General features: G+C 34.9%; 1 protein-coding gene across 1 annotated transcript in view; it reads right to left on the bottom strand.

The window, feature by feature from the left end:
• AKAP6 (A-kinase anchoring protein 6) overlaps positions 1-27448 on the bottom strand; it is a 288990-nt gene that overhangs the window by 125392 nt on the left and 136150 nt on the right. The window contains exons 7-8 of the mRNA XM_040066094.2: positions 12380-12476; positions 10972-11135 (exon numbers count right to left, since the gene is read on the bottom strand). Coding sequence (XP_039922028.1) covers positions 10972-11135; positions 12380-12476 — 261 coding nt within the window. The remainder of the gene's footprint in view (positions 1-10971; positions 11136-12379; positions 12477-27448) is intronic.

The following is a 27448-nucleotide window of genomic DNA, read 5'->3' on the forward strand; positions in this document are numbered from 1 at the left end:
GCTTAATTAAAAATGCAGGCAAAATACTTTAAAAAAAAAAAAAAAAAAGTATTACCCAAAAGTTACTCAACCTGACATGACATAAAAATGTACACATGCTTTTAACATAAGCATCTTGCAGGCTTTTTAGTGTTAGTCTATATTTATGCTCTACTGAAAATTTTCTTCTTTTTTTCCACAATGCAGATACACATAAAGTCAGAACAGAACCATATTCTGTTGCCTTCTAATAGATTGGCTTAAAAAACTAGCAAAATCTGTACCATCACTTCGCATTTAAAGTTTAAGTGTAGTCAAATATGCTATGCCACAAGACATTTAAGAATAAGTCAGTTTGAAAATGCAGGATGTCCAAGTAGATTTTTCCTTCAAACATTGTTTTACCTGATTTCTTTTTTCTGACCACCCTAGTGAAGTACACAGTGCTTAAAGTACACAGCTGAGACTAGAACTGAAAGATACTAAAAGTTAAATCATTGCTAGAAGATGTTCTGAAAAACTAAAATAAGAAGCGAATTAGAAAAAAAACAAAGAGAAATGCCACCAAATCATGCTGAGTACAAAAGTAATTAAAATAATTTTAAAAGAATAAAAGCATGAAGAAGATAAAATTTACTTTTATCTCGTAGTATCTTTGTTCACATCAATGTTTCTTTTGTTCTCTATTACACATTTAATCACTCTTGGACATCAACCATAACAGCAAAAACTCAAATACCTAACTGATAATTAAGCACAGTAATATTTATAAGAAGTCAGTTTATTCTCTAGCTAGGAGAATTAATTTAATGCACAAATACAATGAAAGCAAAATTTCTTTTTAAAGATCAGAGGAGTGCCATGCCAGTCACACTTTAATGGAGTAAAGCAGTATTTTTTGTTTTCAGACCAGTAATATAAGTTTAATAAAATGACGAAGTTAGAATGTTGTTAACAGAAGCAACAATCTTTAGAGATGACAATTGACAACAGCATCCCTATTGAGCTGTCCTATTTAAAGTACAAGATTTCTATGACGCTATATCAAAAGGGAAAAATTAGATTTTCAAACATAATGCTTTTTCAAAAGCAAAACATGGTGGAACAGTCTGGCACAAAAAGAAAAGTAAAAAGCATCTCAGTATGGGAGATAACATTAATTTACTCCCCTAAATCCTGCATTACCAGATGTAATTAGGATGAGAGGCATGAGTTGATATTGCATTGTTATTACCGGAGATAGAAAAAAAATAGACTAGTGGAGATAGAAGATGATAATCTTGTAAGTCCAACACCTAGATCTTAATGCCACATCATCTGATCAAGCCAAATATTTATCCTTGTGATGACTGGTAAACAACACATGGGTAGAAGACCCATTCAAGCTTTAACGTTCAATCTGACCAGCACCACATTTGTCAGAAGTCAGATACAATGCCTGTGGAGCACCAGACTTTCCATTCCCCTGCACTGCCATCAGGGGCTGACACAGCAGGGAACTCGGGAGGGAGTCCTCCCACACTCCTGTTCTATATTTCACTTGAGATCCTACGGAAATCTTGAAGTGTTTCAGAGAACAACAGATGGCATGGAGGGAGAGGGAGAAGGAATAAGATATGAGAAAGGAAACTGAACTGAAAAGATCTGAATTTCAACTTATTTCCTTTGTTAGTGATCACTGTCTTTAATTCAACCACAAGTTTGTTTTACCAAGGCATTTTTAGTCAGCTAGGATTCCTTCTTTTCAGCTAGGATTCCTTCTTTTCACTTGCTTATTTTTTAATTTATTTCAGTGTGTTTTATCAACTTCTGAACTCAAGCTCAAAAATAAATTTTAAAAACATTCTCTTTCTGCTGTGGTCTAAAACCTTGAATGAGCTCATGGGATTCTGAACCCTTATAGAGAAGTAGAAAAGTAATAGCTCTGACAGGCTACTCTAGAAATTTCTGCTTTAGACTGGAAGATGTTGACTTTTCAGTAAAATAAATCTGTGTATTTGTGCACATGTCACTAGAAGTTGTTATTGAATGTAGATTTTTTCCAGAAATCTGAGAAGCACATGAAACAATAGGCAGATATGAATAGGTGAAACCTTCCACCAATATTCACTTCTGAAAATACATTCTATTAAAAATAAACCAAAAATGCAACAATAGGAATGTGTAAAGAGAGCAGAATGGACAGATACTGGCAAAATAAAAAATCAAGGCCCTTGAGTGGTTAATACTTCATTTATGTCACTTAAGATAAATGCATTCATATGAATACATACTCAATGTCCTTGTGTTTTTATATTTTCAAATACAGGCCAAACCCAAATGGGATTTTTTGTCCTAAATAAAACTTGTCAGAATTGGGGAAGTAACAACAGCCTAACATACTTTCAGGATTCCAGGTAATAATGTTCAAATTCAAATAGCATTATGGTAAAATTATTCCCTTGGGCATATGCCAGTTTAAATATCTGTTCTCATCAAGTTCTCAGTCTGCAGTTGTTCTCAGAGGAGAGATTTAGATTTAAAATATCCTTCAAACTGAACTTGGTCTATGTTTAATAGAAAGTAGCCCTTCTCATTCCTGAAGTAAAAAGTCATAATTTCTTTGCTAACTATGTAGGCATAAGTGCTTCTTCTAACAGAGATGGATGTTAAAAAGGGAATAGTTGCCTAAAGTAATCAGTATAAAATATTTAGAATCACCAAGGTGTAAGAATTGTAAAAGCATATTATAAGTACCACAGATACCACAAAGTACTTGTTCACATCTTCAACTCAAATATGACTTTTGATATTTTTGCAGTAAATTTTATAATATATTGGTTAAAAAAGCACCTCTGTTTCATAACAGGACTGAATATTGTGCTTAATAGCAGATACAATTTAGCTGCAAAAAAATACAATTTTTAAAGTGTGGCTCTATCAATTTTAAACTTGGTAATGAGCTAAATAAACCATGGATAAGATTACTGTCAGATTCAATGAAAAAAAAAAAAAATTAGGATCTTCACAACCTTTTAGAAATTTGGCTTGTTAAAGATTATTAAAATTATTTTAGATGCTATGAACAGTACTGTCACATAGAATTGGAAGGAGATAGATGGATATATGAAAAAACAATCTCTCCCTGGTAAAATGGGATCCTGACTTGCTTGATCAAGACTTTATGGACATCATTACTTGAAAAGCTAGAAGAATATTTAATTAACTTGTGATATAGAGAAGTTTTACCAGAAAGGTACCTGAAAGGTGCAGTTTAGGACAGAGTTATTACTCATTTGTTGTCTTATTTCAGTCCAAAGAGTAACTGCTTAGATTTATTCCTTTTTCTGTGAAGAGAGGTTCTGAATTAAACATGATATCATTCTTCTTGCCCACTAAAAACATACAATTAAGAACTCAAGAGAAACAGTTTCCAATAAACAACAATGAATCTACCGTGTGGAATCTGAAACACATCTAGCAGCCTTTTTTTTTTTTTTTTTTTTTTTTTTTTTTTTGCACCTTTGATGCTTTTGATTCAATCATTCTGGAAAAAACTATGGTAAATTTGAACAAAAGAAACATTTTCAAAATAGAACTTTTGTAGATATGTAATACTTGCAATCTTCTTTCAACTGAAAATTACTTCCAAAAGCAGTGGCCTAGTGTTACATTTACAAGCCCACCTGCATATGCTACACCTTAGCCGGGCGTTATCATGCAACAAAAATTTAGTTATTGCAACAAATATTTTACCCTCAAAACACTGAGTTAGATTCACTCCAAGTGGCCTCAGTAATACAGACTGTGAACTTCCAGCCAGTCAGGAGGAAGGCGTCTGTGGAGAACTCATGTCCTCTTTCCCTATGAAGCAGCCAACCACCACCACAATCCGCAATGGGCTCACAAAGGCAAAAGAGAAGGCTACCTGTGACATAATTTGATTTACAGCCTTTCCCAGAAGATCTCAGCTGTGCAAATCCTTATGAAAAGCCATAGAAAATGCAACATTCTCCCTCTGGAAAAGGAACAATAGTTCTGACCCCTGCTTCTCTCAAGCTGTGTTGAGGAGTAAGCCCTTGTAAAAGAGTTGACCAAGGTTCAGTGTGCTTATGCCTGTGTTTGGTAAAGAGGTCATGGTCTAATGACAAAAAAAAAATCATGTTTTATTAGCTTGGAACATAAAAACACCCCAAAATTACTAGCTCGGTTAAAGCATTTTAACAAAGCAAGAACTTGTTCAGCTACATAATTCCTTTACTCAAGGATAGATATCAACTACGAGACAGAAGAATGGCAGTTTTATGAATATTATTCTGTATGAAACATCAATTTAAGATTATATACATTTAGAAGCTTAAAGGAAGCATACTGTACATGAGAGATTACATGATTACTTTTGCTTTGCCTTGGGTTTTTCAAAGCTTCTGCTTAGTTGAAGGAAATTTTTGTGACTCATCATAATGAGTCACATATTCTTGTCAAGGCACTGGTTTTGCCAATAAAAACCTCTGTGCCAGAAAGGTACTAAACACTACTAAAACTCTGTTTTCTTTCTATCTATACTCAAATTATCACACAAAACATTTCAGCTAGTTGTCAGAGCCTGATACAGTAGTATAGTCAACAAAGTTTTGCTCCTTTTTGCAACTTTTCTGCTCAGTTGCCGCAGTCACATCTTTTATATCCTTCAGTAGATCCCTTTCTTCTTGTGTCTTCTACAAAGACTCACTATAAGTCAGTCCCATTCAATAACCCGTACTTAGACTGTCCTTTTAACAATGCTAGTTTCTGCTTCTAAACTTATTTTAAACCATCTGTCTCTTTCCTTTTATTCCTCCACTCTAAAATGGTGTATAGAATTGTTGTAATGCATTAATTAGGTTTATATTTCATTGGATTTGTAATGGTTTTTCTATGTATCTGTCCTATGATCTGCTCATCCCCCACACTGAAATGTAACCTAACTCTGTTCCCTCCCACTTATCCCTTGTTGGGCGGTGCGTCTGGGCCCTGCCCCCTGGGGTAAAAACCCCGATGGGGGAGGGGCCACGTCTCTCTGGCATTGGCAAGTCGTCGGGACAGTCCAGCTAAGCAGAACAGGACTTGAAAATAAAAGCTGTAAAATACCATCTGAAGCCAGAGAGCAGACTCTGTTACTTTTGCCATAGGCAGCCGTCTAGTCTTGTGGGGAAAACTACATAGAATTATGGTGTCATTTTTCAAATCCTTCCTAAAGATACTTTTGGTTACAGTGATAGCTGTGTCAGTGCACAGTCTAGATGAGATCTGTAACATTAAAATTACATAACTTAAAAAGGAAGGTGTTAAAAACTAGAAAACAGAGGAATTTGAAGTGTCTAACTGTGCTAAAAGACAAACTTTCCTACCTCTTGCTTCCTTTCTATGTTCTTTTCATTGTTGTATCAACATAGTTTGTTTTGATTTGCTTGTAAATTCTTAATGAATGTTTTCATTCCTGTATTTGGTTAACAATTAATATGAAAAGAATTCAGTCATGTTTCACATGCTCCAGTAAAAACACTAAAAGACAAGCTTATTCCTCGCAAAACCAAAATTATGTCTATTGATTTACAGAAGGAATTTGTAAATACCACTACCCTTTTTATCTCAATGCCCAACTCATACATGGTTGAAATCCCCACCAGGGAAGTTGACACATCAAGACTACTATAATATCATATATTAAAATACCTAAAACCAAGCAAAACAATAACTACAATTAATTTTTTTTCTAGTACAGCAGAATTAATAGCATCATTTTTACTTAAGACTGAAATGACAGTATCTTTAGTCTAGACTCCCAAAGTTTCCAAAGATTCAGAATTGAAATGTCACATGAATGCTTTTCGACTGTTCAACTGTTAGGCACAATAATAGTATCTGTGTACAGATAGCATTTTAAATATTCAACAATATAAGACCACGTCTCAATGGCAATGTAATAGAGCCTTCTATTCTAATTACAGGAAAGCACTTCTTTATTACCATCTTTGAAGTAGTTAATGGTGAACTGTGGACTTGCTGTAATACTTTTCAGCTCAGAAATATGTTGCAGGATATTACCAAGTGTTGTTTTCACCAGTGAAAGGTAACAACTATTTAACTGTGCCCAAGACTATCCAGTTATTCCAAACAGAAGAGACTAGCACATTCAGCTGAAACTGCAAAGAATTAAGATGGCAGATGGTAATTACTGATACTGGAAGTAAGCCTGGGTAAAGGTGGTTAGAACTTCAGTTTAATGCCTCATCTATGAGGTGTTGCAGTCATGAGATAAAACTCTCTCATATTTAGATGGGAATGTGGCTCATTATGGGCACATTAGAGGAAAAAATTACTTCTTCTAAAGCACAAATACCAACTTTCCTTGTACATTTCTTTTCAAAAAAAAAAAAAAAAAAAAAAACCAAAAAAAAACCACAAAAAAAAACCACCACCCAAGGATAGACCAGAATGGCATGTGTATCACCAGATGAAAAGCCCTTTCAATATGTCTGTACATCAGAGATGAAAGTCTTATTTCCATTTCATTATGTTCTCAAATTGTTACTGAATAAGTAATGGCTATTTATTTTACATTTTATTCCACAGTATTATGAACATGAGACACAGGATTTAATCCACAAGTCCGATCCTGAGTTTTTGCATGTGGAAAAATAGAGAGAGACCAAGTTAAATAAACAAATTCAGTTTGAGATGTAAAGTTTTAAAATTCTGCTGTGATTTAAGTGACTTAACTCCAGCAAGTAAGTAAAATGACCCTTCTAGCATGTTATTCCTGCCCTCCTACTAGAAGGAAGTGAAGAACAGAATGAAAGCCAGTTACATATGCCATTCAACAACTTCAAAGCACTAACCACTACAATAATACATGTTATACCCTAACTGCATAGATTGGACACCAGAAACACAGTATTCAAAGTAGTTATGTAAGAAAAATACGAGATTCTGAAATCATGGTCTCAGATATCTGGTGATAATATTAAAATCTGTGTCAGTAATAAACTTTCCCTGTTTTCAAACAATGAAAGACATCAAAAAAAAAAAAAAAAAAAAAAAATACCGGTATGTTGCTTTTAATATTACAGGCTGTGCACCACACTCATAAAATACAGAGTTGATAAAAGACACTGCAGAAAAGAAAATTATCTATTCACAAGTATGATCTTTCTCTGCACTAGTCACAAAGATGCCAAAACACTTCATTTGTGTATTCCTTTTACATGAAAGTATTAATCTAAATGTGGTAGTCATAGCAGCCTGATTGGATGGCCAGGACAAGTTACAACTCTGAACTAAAAAAGAAAAGACTGTTACCATTCCCTAAACTTTGTTCTGCCTTGTGTCTCATTTCACAAATTCATCTTCATATGAAAAGGCTGAGCAGGATATAATTGTTCTGAGCTGTGGTGTTTAGTCCACCCTCTAGGTCTGAGACCAGTGTATAAACTGCCTGTAAAGCAGCATTCCCAGAATCCCAAATAGCGATCGGTACTAAACAGCTTCACCAAGTTTTGAGTTTTAAAATGAAAATCACTTTCCTGTGTACTGAAGATTGTTTGTTTAGAATGACTGTAAAAGCTGTAAAATTATATGCAACTGAGTGAGAAAGGATCCTGGAAGTGTGTGATATTTAATTACGTATCAAGAGGAAATTAAACTGGTTTTATTTTTCCCTTTATACAAAGGTTTGTTTAACCACTTCAAATTCTGTTCCTGAATCACCCACTATTTTTGTGACTTTTGGTTTACTTTGTTTTTTTACCTCTTCCTCCAGTATTCTTCAAATCCTGACTGCTTCTACAATTAACCCACTGACAAGTCCATTTTACAGTGAACACATTCTTCTCAAGACTGTTTTTTACCTAGAACAACTAAGTCAGATTTCAATGTTCAAGTCCAGTGTCTTAACCAGTGACAAGCTTAGTTTTCTGAAGCTGGAATGGGAAATAATAGGAAATGTTTTTCAGTAAGAAAGCAATTATTGTGGAAATAAACATCCAGAAGCACAAACTCTGTGTGTGTGTATATATATATATATATTTTTTTTTTTTTTTTTTTGCACAGTATACCATCATTCTTTTGACCTCTACCAGTCTTTAAGTTCTGATGTTACAGTCCGAATTGTTACCAAAACAACCTATGAAACTTAATTCAAGCATTTACTTGCAGAACAAAAATATCCAGATGTCAAAAATTATAGAAATGAATGAACTGTACAAATGCATGCTGGGAGTAGAACTTGCAACTGACAATAAGAATATTATTCCATACAATGTTAAGTGAAGGAGAATGTGTACAATGGGCTAATGCTATTAAGATTTGTATTCTTTTAAAGGACATCAGTTACAGAAAGCAATGAACTTTTCCATCTAACTATGAATTAAATAGATCAGTGTAATATTTGAGTATTTAGTTACACTCACAGTCACTACATAAGAAAGTAAATCATGTTGTTTTTTGATACCACTCTTTATTGTTTATTTAAAGCAATACTGTTCCAGTAGTCCTTTTGTGACAGAGAAGTGACCTGATTTAAGAGATCACTTACAAAACAAGAGGTCTCAGACACTTTCAGAAGGTGAAAAAATGAAAAATACACACATGTATGAAACCATTCCTCTTATGTTCCAGATATTTTATAATTTTACTTGAGATTTCAATCAAAAGAAAACACATACTTTAGCTATATGCCTCAAGATTCAGAAGGACAGTCAGGTGTATTGTATGTCTCATACATTACTTATAAAGTTAGATCAGTACTTGTTGGAATGTGTCATTTTTAAAGGCACTTCTCAATGGAGTAAGAGAGCAAAATTTTATAACCTTGAATTTAAACTGAATACAGTCATAAATTCTTTATTTATAAATATGATAAAATAATGGATTTAGCAAATACTTAGAGAACTCACTGTTTTCCTAAGATTTTACAGAGGATGCAAGATATTAGAAGACCTCAGGTATCACAAACGTTTAAAATCAATCCTAAATCTTCTAAGGCAACCACTATAAGCCACTATAAAACTTACATACAATAAAATTAAAAATTTCCCAAGCAAAATCTGAATTCTTGACTACAAATGTTGACAATATATTTCTAGAGTTCAGAACATTTCCTTCCCCCTCCCACTCTTCACTGCTCTCATTAAAGATGCTACAGTGCTATGAAAACATGTTTTGGAAAGTCCTAAGGGAAAATTTTCCTAGGGTCTTTGAAATTCCTCCTTTTCCTATTTCTTTACAGATTTCTAACACCAACACTGTTCCTGTAGTTTCTCAAAAAAGACAAAAATAAAAATACCCTCTAGGTATAATCTTTTGATTTTCTATTACACTTCTCAGGTTCTTTTTGGTTTTTGAAACAAATGCAAGCTGAAATGTGCAGCTATATTATTAGCTGTATTTTAATTTTAGGTAATATTTTAGTGTGAAGAAGTAGATGGTATCTGACTGCTCTACTGCACATACTTACACAAACCAGTGAAATAACCTGCAAATATTTTTAGTTTGATCTCCTTTTTGTCTAAATTTTTAAAATTTACCTATAGGTACAAATGAAAACAAACAAACAAAAAAACCCAAACCAAACAAACAAAAAAAGCATTGCTTCAGTTTCCTATCTCTATGATAAAAAGCACAGGGCAAGGAGTTATCATCTATCTATATGAGAAACTTATTGCAATATAAACCCTGCCTCCATTTCTCCTTTTTCAATATTTGAATACAATCATTCCAAGCTAGGGATTCCACAATTCTCATCACAAAATCCAGCTGGATTTTAGAATACTCGTTACTCCACCACCTGCTCCCTAAAGGAGGAGCTATATGGCCCAGGAGCACTTTCCATCATGAAAGTGAGGAGGTATATCAGTTGAAATTCTGTCTCCTGCATATATGTGTTTTCCTTTAGTTTTGTTTCATTTTTCTCCTTGACTCTTCCTCCATCTCTAAGACCATTCTTGCTATGTAGAATTATAGTAAGCAATCATCAGAACTTTTCATGTAATCATAGCCAAGAGTCACTCTGCAGACTACTCTCTTGGAAGCACTGAATGCCAATACTAAGAATGGTCTAACACCAGAACCAGAAAACCCACTCAGCACAACCATCTCTGTTGTTTCCAGAAACAGAAACCATGCATTTTTCTAAATATTTCAGCCATATGTGTGTCAAGATATTGAGTTATTGGATTATTCTCCTGCATATTCTTCGCTTAAGAAACAACTCGGCTTACGATTGATGGTGATGAAAAGTCATAGAGCCTAAACCAGAAGTTTCTATTGTGTGCAGTATCCCTACACTGCTTGCAACAATTTGAATAAGCATGATCTGTATTTAAAATGTTCAGAAACAAATATTAGGTTTGGCAACTGGTAGCTACTCTAGCCCTCTTTAATAATTAATATCCACAAAATGATGACAGGCACCAATAACTTATCTTAAAGCACTTGTATTCAACACAAGCACTATTATGGACAACTTAAACTTGGAGTGAAAAGATTTGTGGAAATGCATATGACCTTCTTCCTACTACAATGGCCATCCCCTAATTAAGCAATGCATCTGATAGTCATTAACAGGAATGAGATAATGAATCACTTTCTCTCTTCTTTGTTAATTTGCTGTAACCAAGCGGCTAATGGATGTCAGAGCTGAGTGATTGCACTGATTATAGTGATTTATAGTTGCAAAAAAACAATTTAAAAGCATTCTGATTATTCATGTTAAAGATGCTTTATGTTTTGTTTACTAAATGTTTTATGCCCCCTCTCATGCCCCTCTACACACAATAAGACAGGTCTTGCTGGAAAACTTGAAAGTTCTAAGATTTTTTATTGTTTCAGAGTAAGGCATTTCATTTTGTTTATAAAAAAAAAAGTTTACCCAGTAGAAATGAAAAGCCTTAGGGTGGAAAGAAAACTTCAGTGGTGCCTGGTTCAAAAGAAGACGGAAATAAGAGGAAATAAGGCAAACTTCAAGCCACTTACCTTAGGGCTCCCAGTCCCTTCCTCATTCTCTGCAGACACATCAGTAGCCAGTATCTCTGCTTTGATGATATCCAGAGCCCTAAGAATCCAGCTGTGTTGCCGTTTGATTTGCCTCTGTAGTTCCTTCCATTGACTTGCAATCATCTGCAGCATGTCCTTCAGTCCTTCTCCAAAATGAAGGGGGGAAAAATAAATGCTGTAAACTCAATAGCATCTTTAAATATTATCCTTTATTCAAATAATTAGCAGGATATTTAAAATAATAAATGCAACATGAGTTTTAATGTGTTTTCTCATCTATAAATCCAAGCTCTACTACTGTTCATCCTGCAGCAATGTTATAGAGACAAATGCTTCTTTTAGCCATCATGTTAAATTTTGATTCAGTTTCAGCTAAAAATTTCAAGAGAAAAATTCCACGTAAACTGTCATTTCTCTGTAGTAGGGAACACTGGTAATCTCTCCCTCTAATATCCAGTCTTTGTCTTGAAACATTTTGTAATCCTCCAAAAACATTTTCCTTACTTCCAACCCCTTTAAATATTACCTGTTTCCTACACTTATGATGACATGCACTACCCTACTTAGCTATGGGTTCTCTGTTTGGAACTATACATAGAAGTCAGTAGTTTATCCTATAGCTTTCACGTTACACAGGTATGTCTGATGCTGCAAAACAATAGAGGCACACATGTATAACATGATGAGGAAACAGTATAGCAAAGAATAACTTCAATCTGGATGAAAAGCATTTTAAGTGGGCCAAAATTAAGATGGCATTCCATAGCAGTATATGCTGATTAAAACCCTATTAGCAGACAAGTCACGCCAACATCTGAAAATATAGGAGGTGGTAAGGATAAATGGAAATCAGTATATCTCTCTCCCTCCTCTCAGTTTAAGGCCTCTGAAGAAAAAGGCAAGCCTAACCAAAGGAAAAAGGTATTTTTAATTTTAATCTAGTCCCCATAAATATATTTAAATCAATTTAAGAATTAGTTTGAGTGGTAAAATAAAGCTTTACCGATGCAATTACTCATGCAGAGTATGTAAATACATATATATATATTTGAAATCCTAGTTCATTATCTTAATGTTATTTCCATAGCACCTACATCAAAGAATATGTCAGTGTGAAGTTTTCAGTGATGTGATTTCAATTGAAACTCAGTTGAACAGCAAGACCAAAATAAAATGAACAGACTATTTGCAGGCAGTATTTCATTTTATAAGTATCACTGCATTGTATGCAGTATATGAAACATTTATAAATCTTGAAGGTCAATCTGATAATGTAAATATTAATAATACATAAGGAAGTGAATATATGCAGTAATTTACAGCAATGCTTCTTCATTCTTTAATAGTCTGGAGACATAAAGACTTGCAATATTTCAGAAGGATTTACCTGATTTGTGAGATACAATAAGCTCAAGAAGTTGGCGTCCTTCCTCTACCACTGCTTCTTTTAAAGCACAGTGGCTATCTACATTCAACTTAAAACTCTGCAAAAAGAAAAGAAAAGAAAAGAGGGGAAAAAAAAAAAAAAAAAAAAAAAAAAAAAAAAAAAAAAAAAAAAAAAAAAGAGAGAGATGGAAAAAACCCTCAGCATCAGACATGGGGGAGGCAGTTATCATAAAACACACATACAGAATTACTTGCTGGATTTTATCAAGAACCACATCCCAATTCACCCAATAGCCACACTAATTTGTGATACTAAAAGCTATTGATATTTTGGATCTGGGCTCAAAATGTTTCCATTAGATCAGCAAAGTGCATCTGTGTTGAAACAGCTGACAAATCTAGACATTCATTAGGTTTTATGAAAAGTCACAACCCGTAGGCTATATCTGGAGTAATAGTGTTCTATAAAATACACTAAATTTATGCTACCACATATGAGCTCTATTTTTTTCAGAGTTCTTTGAAATGTTGGTGATAGCACTATTTATGAAACCATTAAAAAATTACAACATTGAATATATTGGCCTTATGTGCACTTATACAAATCTATTAATATTGTGCTCCTGAGTTACGTCTCATATCCGTTTTCAGAGAACAAATCAGTCTGCTTTAGATCTCTGCATTCCTAATTTGCAAAGCAACTATTTTTAAACCTTTCTTTTGGTAATATTTTTAGTAGGGTGCAAAGGATCTCTGTTTAAACAGTCAATAAAATATTTTATTTTTTAATTAATATTTTGTTTTTACCAATTGTATTAAGATCTAGTAATAAAGGAACTGGAAATATGATCTACTATATGCTATGCCATTCAATACACCAATGATAATTCAGATAAATTTTTTAATCATTTTCCAGACCTTCTCACTATACTTGCCTGTAAGGAAGAGAAACAAAATACAATAGAGAAAAGGATACTTGCTGTATTTAATCATAAATTGTGTGCAGACCTAAACACATACAGGCAACACATTTTCTCTTTGAAACGTCTATGGAATAAATGGAAACAATATTTGACCACTTGGAAAAAAAGAGCTCTTCCTTCTCTTGGGAATAAGTTAACCAGCAGAGATGAAAGGAGACTTTTCAAGTGCACATTCATAGCTTCTGGTTTTTATAAAACTATACTTCTTCAAATGGTAGCGAATGCTAGAAATGGAGTGATAAGTACCACAGAATACTCAAAAGCCCTCAATTCTTAAGGAAGCAACCATTTTCTTTCTTTCCTAAACCTTGCAGTCAGGTTGATTGGCATAGCAAAAAATAATATTGCCAGAACAGTAATAAAATGAGGTACTTTTACTGCAATTTTTCATGACTGAAAAAGGCATGTTGCTCAGACAGAGTCTTAGTCTTTCAGGCAGCACTGTACCTGACTGTGACAGAATGTTTTGAGAATTTTCCATTCAAATAAAGAGTAATAAACAGAAATTTTTTTACCTTTAGCATTTTGACTAGCCCAATTCTCCTTGTAGGGACATCTGAATAAACTCTTTTGTACCGGCTTTTGAACAACTGGGCTAGTCAAGAGAAGTTAAAAAGGAAAAAAGATGCCTAGTTTATGTCTGTCCCCTTCTTAAATCTAGAGTTTTATGAACCCAAATCTAGAAGTTATTTTTCTTTCGTAAGAGCGTGTCTGAAAAAGCACTGACAATATTTAATTTACTGTTTACTTAAAACAGGCCTGTACTGAATAGTATGTAATCATGCACTTCACAGGAAATGCACTATGCGTGTGCCTCACACAGCAAAAGAGAACCTAAAGGACCTGAGAGTAGGTTGTGTAATTTCATATAATTGAAGTTGAGTATAGATGCAGCTGGATGTGGCAGTGTCTCAAGATGATGTGGATGTGTTTGATAGGAAAATTGGAAAAGATGAGGTATTCTCTTTCATTAGGAAAAAAAAAGACTTGCTGTCCTAGAAAAGATTCATTTAACGTAACACATCAGATACTACAATACAGCTTGATTTTCAGGTGCACCTATTAACCAGTAATAATGTTAAAACTGCAGAAGCAAAATAAGATGAATAAAGATGGGGCCAAACTTTTGGTTTCTGACTAGCAATATTCTCCTTGTGCAAAATTCTTATTTTATGTATAAATTATGAGTGGAACAAATGCCATGAAGATACACGAAATTTAGCAGAAATAAACTTTTCCCAGCAGAGAGGTAGTATGTCATGGTTTAACTCTAGCCAGAAACTAAGCACCACACACAGCCTCTCACTTATTCCCCACTCAGTGGGATAGGGAAAAGAATCAGAAGGATAAAAGCAAGAAAATTTGTGGGTTAAGATAAAGACAGATTTATAGGAAAAGCAAAAGCGGCGCACACATGCAAAGCAAAATGAGAAATTCATTCACCACTTCCCATGGGCAGGCAGGTGTTCAGCCATTCCCAGGAAAGCAGGGCTTCATCACATATAATGGTGACACAGGAATACAAATGCTGTAACTCCAAACATTTCTTCCCCACCCCCTGCCTTCCTCCTTCTTCCCCCAAATTTAGGTACTAAGCATGAAGTCATATGGTATGGAATACCCCTTTGGTCAGTCAGGGTCAGCTGTCACAGCTGTGTCTGTATCCAACTCCTTGTGCACCCCCAGCCTATTTGCTTGTGGGATAGTACAAGGAAGAGAAAAAGCCTTGGCACTGTGCAAGCACTGCTCAGCAGTAACTGAAACATCCCTGTATAATCAACACAAATCTTTAACATGGCCCCATACTACCTGAAGAAAATTAACTCTATCCCAGATCAGCCCAAATCAGCACATATTAAAAGGAGAGAACCATTCAAGTACAAATAAACAGAAGCAAATGTTGTTGTTGTTGTAGTGTAGTATGAGTTTTGAATTTAGAATTATGTATGTACATATAATTTCCAGTAATTTTCTAAGGAAAAAGAACTGGACAAGGAACAGTGGAAAGAATAGCCCTCAATGAATGCTCAAGGTTTCTCACACCTGAGGGACTAAAAATATGACACATGAAAAAGACAAGAGTTGAAGATGTAACAAATATTACATGTATACACAATAGAGAAATGCAAATTTGCACAGCTAAAGATAAAATCAGACCAAATATTTGGAATGAAGGAAGACCTTCAAACACAGAGGTCCTCTCCCATCCTGTATATTTCCTGTTCCCTACCGTTTACTTATGGCATTTGGAAAATTGTAACTCTAACAGCGTGTGACCCAGGTACTCTGCTCCCCTCCTCCTCTGATCTTTCCTGATAATGAATGGAGCCTTTGCATGTGAAGAGAGGAAAGAAGAGGAGGGAAGTCAATTAATCAAAGCCATTTTTCCAGGCACATTTGGAGCTATAGAGCAGTCTAAATATCACACACGAGCACGTATACATTATGGAAAATGCATGTGCATTGGCCTGACAGCAGCTTTTTAAACAACACATTAATGTCATCCCCAGAAGTACAGTGTATAAAATGCAGTTTACAAGCTACAACAAGCAAAATTTCCTTACAAAGTTCTCTTCACTTTTTGTGATCACCACGTACCTATATATAACTATCAACTGCTCTTATTTATCAAGAAGGGAAGTTTGAGGCAGATATGCAGTTTTGGAAAAGCTACAGAACTATAATAAATGGAATCAAAACTCCAAATGTGTAAATACAAGGCACCAGGAGTACTATCATCTGCTGATGGCATGGGGCAAAGGAGCCCAGCCTTCACAAAACAAAGGTGTCCCCTGACTTTCAAGAAACTTACTGATCCAGAACTTTGCAATACTGCAGAACAGCCATGGGTTAAAAAAGCAGCACCTCCTGATCTATGCTGGACTCTGAACACACTAAAAATAAGAGTGCTTTCCCAGAATATAATAATCTCTCCCTCATATCTTACTTTTCTGTACAAGTAGGGATAAGAAAAAAATGTGGGGGGGGAAAAAATATTTTAAGTTCCCCATAGGATTTTTTATAGAAATGGTTGTAGCTACTTAAATTTAGGAAGCTTCTATTGTGTAGGTATCCTACACTGTGTACACAACTTTGAGCTCTGATATGCAACATTTTGCCCTCTGTTCTTAGAAAATCTTTATAATTTGGTCAAACACCTGGGTCTTGACCTATTAATATGTCTGCAGTAAGGACAGGCAACTAGAAAAAATTTTTGTTGTTGTTTCCAGAGGCACAGAGACTTACTATAGATATGATTTTTTTTTCCTCCCCCCCACCCCCCACCCCCGCCAAGTCATAATGTATCAGTTGATTGTTTCTGGTGTACTGTCTGAAACACAAATCAGCATCTAAGTATCATGTGAATCTACAGTGTATATATAAATATAGGTTAGTTTGGATGACACAGCAGTTTACACCTATTGTCAGATTAAGACAATGTATTAAAAGAAATATTTTCATTTTCTCAGTTCAGCATACTATCAGAATGTGTGGTGCACTGGAGTACCCCTGAAAGAGAATATTCTTGAGGTTCCTTTTTTATACTTTTGAATACCTTTAAGAATAATATTACTGCTTCCAGAGTGTTTGTTTTTTAGAGCAAGTGTACAGACAATTAAAAATTATGTAACTGTCTTGGATTCTGTGGTTTCAGAATTTGAAAAAGGAAGATTAATTTAAAATTTCATAATACTTTTTTTGAGAAATATACATTACTGAAATACGGAGTTCTATATTTAGGCATAATTGCATGTATGTTTTGGCTAAGAATGTAGCACTTTAACACCCACAGTGACAGATATAATTCAATTGTGAAATTTAGAGTAATGGGAACAGTTGCTGTCAGAAAACATATGGGATACCCACTTCATTTATCTTAAAGGGAATACGACTTGAAACAATTCCTGAAAAATTATTTCTATATGCTAATATACAGCTACTTTTGCAAGTCTATTGGTGCTGGCACAGTTACCTACCAATAACTTGCTATGACAAAATACCTATATCAAGTTCTGAACTCAATTTTCAGTTATGGAATGGCAACAATCTATTTTCTTCTTCTTTTTGTTTTCTTCCTACAGCATTTTTGATGACACAGAAATCTCCATTTGGAAAACGCCTAATATTTAAGAATTTGAGTTAATAATTTAAGTTAATAATTTGAGTTAATAACCAAATAAGCCATGTATAAACCAAGTGGTATTTTCAGGCTCCTGAATACTACCTGCCAATGACATTCAATAAATCAAAAAAAAGAACTTCTATGTAAGTTGTCCTTATATTAACAAGTAAATAAATGGTTGTACATTTAGCTTCTAGTAAAGCCTCACTTACTTTAGTTAAGCTTACTTAGTATTAAATAAGCACCACTAGGATACATTTTCCTGGGAACTAAATATTACATGTGAAATGGTTTCAGTCAGTATCGCTTTTTGTTCATGTTTTCCATAAAGTCTTGGTGTCTACAAAGAACCTGCGAAACAGAACACAAGCACTATGGAATCCTTTATGGAGCTCCATAGCCAAGGTGGAGTCTTACAATAGCAGGGATTCCACCTTTTTAAGAAGAGCATGATATATCCTCCTCTGAAGCAGCAGCATCAACTATGTGCTTTTTCTTCTCTTTCTAAAAAGAAGAACATGCCCATCCTATAGCAATTATGACCCAGGGGCCAATTATCACGAAATGCTAAGCAAACCTTTAATTCCTAGCACAACATGACTATCATTTGCCTTAGATGAACCACACATTTTCTTCTGTAACCGGTGGAAAATGTTAGATATTTTTTAAGAGTGAATAGTTAGTGGAAAGCAGATTTGGTCTTCTATGCTCTGCAACAATGGGAAGACTTTAAAAGACAAAATTTTTTTGAGTTTCTCTAGTAGTAGTTCCTTCCACTGGCCTCTGTAGGCAGCCAAAAATGAGAAAAATAACTATATCACTTTTCATGTTGGTCCACAATACCAGATTATAATCTAAAATGCCTTTAAAATTGACATAAAACTGGGAACCTCACTGCTGGAATCCCATAATCATCATGTCATATGGGAACTGTGCTACTGTAGATGTAGATCAGATCTAAGATGATTTGACTGCTCAGATAATTTCTCTCTGTAAGTTTATCATTCATCTAAACATAATATTAACTGAACATTCTGGGATCAAAATGCTTAGTAATGAGCTAACTATAGCAACCCTGGGAATGATTCAACCTTCCAATGATTCATGAATTCTCCATTTTTCACTTGATCTGAATGTACTTTTTGTCTGGGAGGAATCAACCTCATTTATGAGGAGACAAACTGCTGGGAGTTAGAGTGAAGAGCAAGCAAAATTTGTTTAAAAGTGGAAATGGTGGAAAAGATAAGAAATAAACAAGTCTGACTAAGTCTTGATTGAGAGAAAGGTCCTATCTAGTTTTGTTTGGTTTATATTCATGAGTCTGAACACCAAGCAGAAAGAAGACCTAGTACAGTATCAGAGGATATAGTAGATGGGACTAATTGAGTTAAATTAAGAACGAGAAAATTTAAGATAAATATTTCCCATAGGAGTCAGATCTATTAGACTGTATAATAATCTCCTAAGGGAAACAGTGAAAGCCTGGATCCCTTGAGACCGTTAAATCTAGACCAGATAAATATGTGGGAGTAAGGGCTGCAAATGCACTGACGGAGCAGTAACCTAGCTCTGTCATTTGGCCACGCAATTTGTGTTGGGTGGGCAAAACTAGATTCAAAGAGGCAGGATCTACTCCAGCAGTCCCACAGAAATTCATACTTCTGTAAAATCACCTCACCCCTTTCTTCTCTGTCACAGCTTCTGTCATCCCAGTATTAAACAAGCCATGGGTTTTTTCCCTTTGTTGTATCTTAAACATGAATAACCCAATCTTCCTCACATTAAATGTTTTGTGTCCCTCAGTTTCTGTTTCTCACTCTTCATTGTGTTTGTCATATTTTAGATAATTTAGCCAGGTTTTGAACACATAATTTTAGATGTGAGAAAAAGGATATTTAGCCCTACTCTCCAGGATGCCTATTTTGCAGATTAAGAAGACATAGAAGCTATTTTTGCAGATATTTTTTATTTCAAACTCAAATAAATTCTTCTGTTGCCAGCTCTAATTTATTTTCTGTGTTTTACTATGTAAATTTCTCTTTGATTGTGTGTGTCCAAGCATTTTTCATTGTCAAAAAAAAATTCACATGAGACTTCCTAAACTGCATCTCCATTTGTCTATTATCAAGAGACAACAAGGGAAGAACACAGGCAGGAAATGGCATGGGTAAAATTACTATACAGTGAAACAATTGCTAAGTTGCCATAATCTGGTGAATTGCACACATAGCCCACTGTATACAATTACCCTGAATCATTTCTTGCCTTCTTGGGATACTTAGAAAATAATCTGCAGAAAACAAAGTTTTCTAACTTGTTGTTCTGTCTTATCTTACATATTTCTAAGTTCATCTCTTCCACTCAGAGACACACCATGCCCAAAAAAGTATTTAATCAAAATATTTCCAAGTTGGATTGTCCTGCCACATACAGAAAAAAAGCCAATCAAGAGATAACAGCTTTCCAAACCAAAGACGTATTCATGGGACATAGCAGCCTTGGCAAATATGGAGTTACCAAGGAGAAAATAACTTATACATGTATATTATTTAAATGTTATTTAAATTTACTTACTATCAGACCAAAATTAAACCTCTGGCACTAAATAACACTATATAGTTTTAGAACAATTCTTGAAAGATTTTAGTTTCAGAGGAATATGAAGGAGATGTAATTTGTTTTATGTATGCACCAACAAAAGGTTTCATGCAATTTAAAGGTGAACTAAAATTCGCTCTTAGTAAAATGTAGCTAATATATTAAGATCCCAGATTATTAACAATTTATTTGTAGAATTAAGAAAGTGGAAAAGTAAGTATCATAGGAGATGCAAATAAGAATATTTACCAATCAGAAACCTCCATTCATTTCCTGGATTTTCTATATTTATCCTGAATGCTTTGACATTGCAAACATCAAAACACAGAGAGCAATTGTGTTACTTTGAGTACTTAAAATGGGAAGGATATTATGCCTCTGCATAACATAGCACAGAACCATTGCAGCGGTTGATAGATCTTGGCGGGTAAGTAAAGCAAACTTAAACATGGATGAAAGTGTGCTTGTTTGTCATTTGAGATGTTGGCATTATATTTTTTAATGATTTACCATCTCCTAATTTTATAAAAATAAATTTCATTTCATTTCATTTCCAAAAACAAGCTACTGACTACATCTGTATTGATAATACCAGTATAACATACTAAATTTCAGGAAATTTTAGCCAATAGCAGGCATTTTAATAGATAAAAAAATTACAGTTAACAGAGTTCCTACATAAGCATGATGCAGCTAATTTATAAAATAAACATTAATTTAAAATAATTTTAAAGGTGCTTCAAATGATAAATTTGTGTTAAGGTTGTCCATGTTGGCAACAACGGCCAGGTTGTCATATATAAAGCTACAAAGATTCTAAGTCATAACTTATGTGAAATACTTTTCACTGAAATTTTCTTATTAGGTTGGTACCAAACATTTCACAATGGTGATTTGATTTCATTATATTATTATAGTCACTGAATCCCCTGTATGCAAGTAATGTCTTCTGCAGGCCAAACACACAACAGACTGAGTGGAATCCCTTTTACCACTCAGACTGACAGTATATCTATTCTGGGATACCTCAGGACCTAAAAGTTTTACAGTTTAGGATAGTGAAAATTGAGAGGGAGTGAACATTTGCAACACTGCCAAATCAAGGTATCCTGCCTTGTTCAGCTTTACCAAGTGGAAATGAATTTAAAATTTTCCCGAAGTCTGAATTCTAAGTTTTTAAACCTCTAACATCATGCATTAAAAAAACCCAAAACAACAGAACAGTACATTTGTTCTTGAGGCACAGAGCATACAATATACTTCCATATATGTAGAATACAAGACTTCAAAATCCTCACAAGTGAGAGCATTCACATTTTGAACATTACCATTTCCCTCTTCCTTCAGCAAAAGAAGCAAAGCTATTTTAGGATGACATCCTATATAGGCTCTGCCTCTGGTTTGATGCCTTCTCTGCTCAGAGATGACTGTGGCTGTCAGAACGAGAAAAGCTGGGGCAGTTCTCCGTGAAGCTAGCTAATAACAAATATGTTACAGGCAGGCCCAGCAGAACTACATTTTATTATGGGGCCCTATCCTCTTCCTGTGCAAAACTGTGTAAATCTGGGGCGAGGGGGGGGGTGTAGCAAAGACGGTCCTGGGAGGGTTTGGATCAACCGAAAATCAAAGTAAATGTGGTGGTGGTGTTACTGGTTTTTTAATTTGCAACTGTACAAAGCACCTACACAAGGCTGGTATCTACAAATTTGAAAGGCAGGCTAGAAAAGAAGTAGTACTCTTAAAAGCATTAAGTCTCTAGGAAAATTACAAAGAAACTACTTCTTATACTACAAGCTTGCACAAAATAAACCTCTGCAATGGGACTATGTGTACATGAAGACAGTAAAAGGGCATTCCCTTCCTTCATTAAAAACACATATAGTATAGTAATAACAGATCCAAATCATAATAAATCCACTTCTGTGCTACTAGGACCATAACCATGGCCCACTCTTTCTGCTTAAAAAGAAAAGATTTGTTTTAGCTTTTCTTCATTGCATGATCTTATGGAAAACATATTTAGATCAAGTGCAGTATTTTTGTATTGGTCAGAACAGCAGTGCTGTTATTAGAAGGGTAATATACCTGGATTTTCTTTCTTATATACTGGCTTGGAATCTTCCATTGTCATCAAAAATGTTCTTTAAATTTGAAGAACAGTCCAAAGAGTTTAGAAACCTCTATTTGTCCCACAGCCAGCAACCTACATTCTCTGGATTCAGACTATAATACAGGTAGAGTTAAACATATTAAAATGACAGCAACATTTCCTACACTTTAACTCAAGAAACAGAAAAGTTTACAAAGAGGTTGTTTGGTTTACAGATTTTAAAAAATGAATAATAGTCAAAACTGACAATATACATGTATTCTGTTTAAGTTTGCTGTCTTACTTCCTATTAAATCATTTTATTTGCCTGTGAAATCTGCTGAGTTTAGTCCACATCTCTGATTAGTATGTTCTGCAGACTGCTTCCTATGGAAAAGGACATACACTCAGGAACCCATGCATACCCAAAATGCCTCTCAAGATAAAAAACACCATAAAATTTAAAAATTCAAACTAACAATAGGCTAAACAAATTCAAATCAAAATCATTAGAGAAACAAAATATTAGGCCAGTCATGGTGCTCATTCTTTTGCACCATTATCCCGCAGAACATATTCTATATTTTGAGGAAATTATCTCATATAGCTGCCATGCACATTGAAAATTCCCATATAGCAAAAGTACAATACATAACTTAGCCCTTTCAGAGGCTTTAATACCCTTAATAAAATTACCATTACCACTGCTACTACAAAGACAGTCGGTAGATTAGCCCAAGGCATGTGTATTTAACCTTATTTTCAATAAGAATAGATATTTAATACTTCTCTAAACTGACATTTTTCAGAAAATGAGATTTTCCAGGGAGATGAGAATGATCTTTTTTCAGACATAGCAGTCTTGTTACAAATAGACAATCAGGTATCATGAAATATCACTGAGGCATCATTACTTCTCCAACACAATTTTTTAAATGTGAAAATACAATCTATTTTCTGTATGAAGGCATTTGTTGTTTACAGCTCGGAAAGTGCTGAGCCATGATGTGGCCAGAAACATTTATAACAGAGACAGAAAAATTCTTATTTTGCTTCTCTTTGGATAATAAAACTCAAGCCTCCTGTATCTTAAGAAGAATTTGGTTCTGAATGGCGATGACATCTAAACTTTATGTACAGTAGGAAAGGAAACACTAGTGTGAATCAACTTATCTAATTTGTTTTGAAATACCAAAGATGCTTGATCTATGGTATTTTTACAAGTGACAAGTAAAGAAAATATGGTGACTGAGAAGGTTAATATATTAAACTGATTCTGGGCTAAAAAGGATTTTAGTGTGGCACAAACCTTGTGATTAAGCTAGAGTATGTTGGAGTCCAGGGCATTCCTTTGGTTGCCCTGGAGGGTCAGAGACCTAGGCAGAGGGGTCTGGGACCCCAGCCCAGAGCCCAAAGCTCAGAGAGACACTGGCTTTGATTTCAGTCCATGGGAGAGGCTTCTTGCACTGCAGGAAGCATTGCAGGCCACAAGAGTGTGAAAAAGAATAGTTTAGTATATCACAGGGTGAAAAAACAGTGGGTTTGGGATTTTTAGCATTGAAGTGAATGTGGGAAGATGGAGATTTTGGGGCATTGTCTCCTTCTTGTTCCCTCACTCCATTTCTGCAGTGACGTTGGCACAAAGTAGTTAGTGAGGATTGGGTCAGAGTAAAGATGACCATTTTAGTAACAGTGATAGACATTGGTAATAAATAGTAAATAGAGAATACGTAGCAATTAGTATAAAAGATAAGGACAGCCCAGAGACAGGAGGAGTCACCAGATGTCCGAGCCGCGGCAAACATCTTTTGGACACTGAGAAAATTGTAAGATAAGAACTAAGAAATGAAGCATGTAACCTTGAAGACTCCGTCTTTTCCTGCGTTTGGCACAGCGCTTTGCAGAGGGCCAGGACTCTAAAACCACCTGAATGCCGGGGAATTTAAACTCCTGCAAAGGAGCCCCCGACAGGAGTAAATATTACTGACAGGGATCTGAAAAGAAAACTAAGAAATTAGAATCCATGGAAATTATCAATGAGCATATCCAAACCACATTTTGTACTGCAATAACTACATGCAATGCTCAACACTTGTGGTTTTTATAGAACAATATTTGCTAATCTAGTTTCAGCTAAACAGAGCATATATTTTTGCCTAAAAAAACCCCAAGAATCAAGGACAGTCTTACTGGACAAAAATGGAAAAAATGATTTACTGCTAATTCCAAATTTCTAAGACTTTACCTTAATTAGTTTTATTTCTACTGAAAAAATATTGTTTGCCAACATCTACTAATATTGCAAGAAGTATTTAAAAAGTTGCATCTAAATAAGAAAACAAAGTACTGTGTTAACAAGAGAGGAAAAAGTGAAGACTACAGAATTAAAAGTTCCAGGCCTAAGCAAATATATACAGACCTTTTGTCTAAACCTTTCCTCAGAAGTTCTTCACAGCAACTAGCTTACTTCCTTACTGTGCTAAAACAATGTCTCTTATCAGGCCATAGATAAAGTGAAACATCTTGTTTAGCAAACTAAAATGGTCTAAAGATACATGGTGAATTCTTATTTGTCAAGCTGGTTGGAAAGTCTGCTTGGTTTCACAAGCACAGCAGTACCACCTAGACAGATGCTTTTAGCTCATAAGCTGCCTTCAGGATACTGTTTTAGATGAAAACTGATTTGCATACCACCAACTCTATGCTTAGAGTCTACTAGTAGCTGATTTTGATCAGGGCAAGAATCAGCATAACAGAAAAGGAGAGATACAAAAGATAAAGTGAATCAGAAACCATTTTTGGTAAGGTAAATGAAGCTATCTTTGCATTATGATCTGATTTTAACCTAATTGTTCAAAAAATTCAAAACGTGCATCATTTTTTCTCTAGCAGGGCTGACTGAGATTGTGGAAAAGTAGATTTCTGCTGAAAAACACGCCTGTTTTATGAAAACGTATTGATGTTTTTGACATCTGCTGGCTTGGGTGGCTGCCTGCAGAGTGCCAGATGTTCAAGGGGTGGCTGCTCCATGTCAGCTCTTCCATATGAATGGGAAGCACACAGCTCCCAAATCAGTTTAACCAACATTACTGAGTTGTGAAGACCTGTAAAATTGAAAGAATCATTTCAGTCACTATTCCAGGGATCTCTGAGAGCATTTTCATTTATAGATTTGTGCTTTGGTGTTATCTAAAATGAAGCATATAGCAACTTTTTTTCTGCAGAACATCAGGGAGCTGGGTTTCAAAATTTGCAAGAAAACTTCTCAAAGCTGAAGATTTTGTCTATAGATTTTTGTCTATAGATTGTGTCTATTACAGCACACATTCAAGATGTAGACTATCTTTCAATTTGTAGAAAAAATCATACTCCGCAAAATGTATGGTTTCTCATCATGGCAGAATCAATGGAATTTAAGTTGTAACTGTGATTTAAGAACAAAATTTCAATAGGTATTACAGTTAATAATTTTAATTGTGGCGTATTTGGGTATCAGGCCGGTATGCACACACAATGCATTTAGTTATGAATTCCCTTGGTGACCCAGGAACTCCCCAGCTAGTCTCTGTGCAGATGAGATAATTAGGAAAAACAGACCAAATTGAGGAGAGACTGCCTTCCACCTTCCCCACAGTGTGCTTTGCTATTTCAGGAGCTGTCCAGGCAGGACCTTCAGATACTTAACAGAGATGCCTCTGCAGGCAGCTCTTGGTGAGCCAAGAGCAATAGACAAACACTAATGTGTGCTTCAAAGTGTTGGTTAACATCCTTGTGGACAGTATTGCCAGGCCAGGTATAAGAATTAACAAGAACAATTGTTTGGGGAATTGTACCAATTTAAGCTGATGTCATGCTATGACACTTGTAATAGAGACTTGCATTGCCATCCTGGTCAAGAGATCCGACTCTACAGATGAGCATTACTTTATGCAAAGATTATCATAAGTTGATGCTGTAGGTTTCTTGTGATGCCTTTTTTTTAAAAAAACACACTCTGTTTATGTGTCTGTGCCACACCATTTCTTAAAAAGTCAAAGATGAAGAAAAGCAAGGCTGAGTGGGGAGAGATTTTAAAATTCAAAACTTTATCAACAGTTTACATTGGAATCCTAAAGTGACAGCCTACAATTTTAAATACTGAAAAATTTGGAAGATGTTCACAACCTTCTCCTTGTCATCTCTGTAGAATTTTTCCCAACCAATGAAAAAGGGTGTTGTGTTGTGTTTTCTTGCTTCTGTCATTTTCTTTTCTTAAATTTTGACAGAAGATATTTCATTCATAAATGCAAAATATTCTCCCTTTATGACACTAATTTTGTCATCACAACAAATGTATTTCAAAGAAAACAGCATCACAGTTCATGGAGTTGGTAACTTGTGCCAAAGGCTAAGGATATGTCCCTACTAATAAAAAAACCAAACTTATCTACACCGAGTTTTCACTCATTCTATGATGAGAAAACCTATGCCAATGAGGGAACAGTTATAAGATATGCTGGTGTAGATGCACTACATAGGAAACAACCATGACATCTTCTTTGTTTTCCCAGCCAGTTTACTACCAGTGTCTGTATTATAAACCCATAAGTCTGGAACCTAATCTTATAAAATTCTGAGTCCTTTACTTCAGCATATCTTAGGTGAGTCTGACTGGCAAAAGAAGAAAATGAGAAGTGTAAGTCCCTCACATGATCATCATGGCCTTACAATGCTCAACTAAGGGAAATTTCAACAGTGAGCTTAACATGAAATGAAGTTCATATACTTCTGTTTAAACACAGATTAGGATGTCTGACAGATAAAAGCCACTGAAAAGCTGACAACTTAGTTAATACAAATAATTATGTTCCACGCTACAAAATGCCCTGTATTTTCTGCTGTGTAGAAAGTAGTATAACATACATTATCTGAAATCCAAGAAACAAAACTCAGTTATGTTTTTTCAGGTAATTCAGTGGGTTTTTCACTGGATATACATGCCATAAAATAATTATAATATTATCAAATAGAAACCAAAGCATTCTTTAGATATTTTACTTTTTCAGTGAAGTAAAAAAAATCCCCAACTTGTTTCGTAACATAATGAAGCATATGAGGATTTTCTTACCCCAGATACACAGAGAGTAGCTGGGAGCCTAACTACTGACAGGAGAAAGTGAGGTTGTACAGGTGCCCACATACTCATTTATTCAAACTACCTCTAGCAATGATGGAGTTGCCTCTGAGCTACTATTCCACATTCCAGTCTGATACAGATGGGTTTGGCCTTACCTCTCC

The sequence above is a fragment of the Hirundo rustica genome, chromosome 6 (assembly GCF_015227805.2).
Source record: "Hirundo rustica isolate bHirRus1 chromosome 6, bHirRus1.pri.v3, whole genome shotgun sequence".
NCBI lineage: Eukaryota > Metazoa > Chordata > Aves > Passeriformes > Hirundinidae > Hirundo > Hirundo rustica.